This window comes from Penaeus vannamei, chromosome 5 (genome assembly GCF_042767895.1).
Source record: "Penaeus vannamei isolate JL-2024 chromosome 5, ASM4276789v1, whole genome shotgun sequence".
NCBI lineage: Eukaryota > Metazoa > Arthropoda > Malacostraca > Decapoda > Penaeidae > Penaeus > Penaeus vannamei.
The window spans coordinates 24,175,352-24,177,851 of NC_091553.1; the positions used below are offsets into that span (position 1 = coordinate 24,175,352).

General features: G+C 42.1%; 1 protein-coding gene across 1 annotated transcript in view; it reads right to left on the reverse strand.

Moving 5' to 3' along the window:
• The window catches only part of LOC113820135 (ras-GEF domain-containing family member 1B), a gene marked incomplete at its 3' end in the record, with an annotated part of 150,125 nt that extends 150,078 nt beyond the window's left edge, over positions 1 to 47 (reverse strand). Inside the window, 1 exon segment of the mRNA XM_070121598.1 lies at positions 44 to 47. Coding sequence (XP_069977699.1) covers positions 44 to 47 — 4 coding nt within the window.
• Positions 48 to 2,500: the final 2,453 nt, after the last annotated feature.

The following is a 2,500-nucleotide window of genomic DNA, read 5'->3' on the forward strand; positions in this document are numbered from 1 at the left end:
TAAATGACTATGTTGTCTGAAATAATCTACCAGATTGATGTACCCATATCTGTCACTGATTACACATATAATAAAACTGAAGTTGATTTAAAGCAAATATGTAATATTTTTACTCTGGTAAACTGAAAGGTAATTTATTATTTGCCTTAGAGTCATCATTTCAATAACTCTGACCATTCTTTTCATATGCTATTTAAATACACGAGTAGTTATCTGTGGCATCAGGCTTTTATAACTTCTGTAGATTTGAAATCTTGATATTCAAATGCCAGATCTTATAAAACTGTTGGATTTTTTATGAATTCTTCAGGCCATGTTTACAAGCAAACAATTATAAAATAATTGGTAACAATTTATGTACAATGGCAAATTTTCACAAAATTCAAAGAACTTTTCAACTGTAATAGTCTTTTGTCTCGCTACAAATGGTTCCCTTGGCATTTTAAATAGTTGAAAGAATGCTCTTTAAATTGGTATAAAGGAAACTGCTATATTTGGCTGAAAATGAAGAGATAACTTTTTTCCTGAAACCAATGAATGGCTTCATAAACCAAATTCATGCAAGCCAACAATATGATCTACTGGATGGGTGTTGCGATGTCAACAATGCACTCCGTCCTCCCAAGATCGAAATGGAAGCTGTGCCTTCCTCTCTCAGTACAGAGGAAACAGCCGTTCACACCTTCCTTGCCAGCCCAAGACTTTCTCTTCCAGCGACCAAACCCTTCATCATGCCCAGAAGAATATGGTATGAGGCACCTCCACCAGCAGGACAAGGAGTCGCTGGATATAAGGACGTCTCGTCAGGCAGAGAGGAGAGAGGAGGAGAGCACCAGAAGCAGACAAAGACCTAGCAGTGCAGACACAGGGCAGGAGGTCACTCTCAGCCCTCGGGCCGCAGGGTCACTCTCGGAGTCACACCTTTACCTCCCAAAAAAACCATCATGCAAAGTCCCCTTTCATTCTCCACCACCCATACGTCCCCAACTTCTTGACATCTGGCGGCTAGCGGTGGAAGAACCTCACAACGCCGAATGTTCCTGAAAGAAGCTCCTGCCGAAGTGCCTCCTCGCCTTAACGCCAGCCATCGCTAACAAGACCCACGCCACCCATACCATGTCTGCCACACTACGTCATGCTGACAACTCACGCCTGTGCTACGCTCCCGACGAAGTCGCTGAAGATGAATTCCCCAACCCACTCTCGCCAACCGACTCACATACCTCACCAAGTCTTCACGGACCTTCGTCAGCACAAGCCATGAAATCACACTTCGACCCTACACCACCGATACTCTCGCTACTTTTAAGAGTGTGTACCTCTTCGGTGCCAGTTTAACTATTCGCCCTCCCTAAACCCACCCACACCTTACATATAAGTTGCTTTTTCTTAACTACTAATTCTATATTGCAAAATTTCTCAGTTAATAATTGTTTCAAATCACAACGAAGTTACACACTGAGATCACTGTGACCACTCACCACTATTTGTCTTTCAGATTATCGAATTATTGTTGTCTTCACACTGCCTAATATGTTTTACTTTTTTCAGAGCAAATAACTAATTCAATTTATTCAATTATCGTAATGTATCAGTTTTCCTTCGTATATTACTCATGTCTATATTTGCGAATTTACAGTAATCTTTGCTTCACTTTATATGCTATGTTTATTAGTAGTTCCTTCGTTCCTGCTTGCGTTTCACTTTCATTCTGTGACTATAAGTAAATAAACATATACATATGCATATACATATATATGCATATATATACAAATATATATACATGTATATACAGACATAGAGAGAGAGAGAGACAGGCGGAAAGAAAGAAATGTACATATATATGTATATGTATATGCAGTATATGCACACACTAGCACGTTACATACATACATATATATATATATATATATATATATATATATATATATATACGAATGTGTTTGTATGCATAGGCATATACATACATACATATATACATACATACATCATCATCATCAAGGGGGCTGACGCCGACGGGGGCGCATACCCGCATCCACCCTTCGCTTCCACCTACGAGGATCCCTCATGGCTAGACGCCAGGCAGGGACTCGGCCCATCTCTATTTCTTCACGGCAGGTTTGGTCGATCTGCCCAAGCCACGACTTCCTCGGTCGTCCCACAGGCCTCCTCCACCCAGGGTTGTCTCGAACAGAGACGACCTGATGGGCAGAATCATCCTGAGGAAAGCGAGCCAGGTGGCCGTATAGCCTGAGTTGGCGATCACGGATTGTGCAGATAACAGGTCCTGTGCCAGTCTCACGGTGCAACCGTTGGTTGGACACATGGTACCCCATGATCTGGCGCAAGGACCTATTACAAAAGGCTTCAAGACGAGCCTCCAAGGCACAGGACAATGTCCAGGTTTCACTACAGTATAGCAAAACTGGCATTATCAGGGCCTTGAAAACCCGTAGCTTGGTCCTTCTGCACAGGTACCGACATCTCCAATTACTCTTGT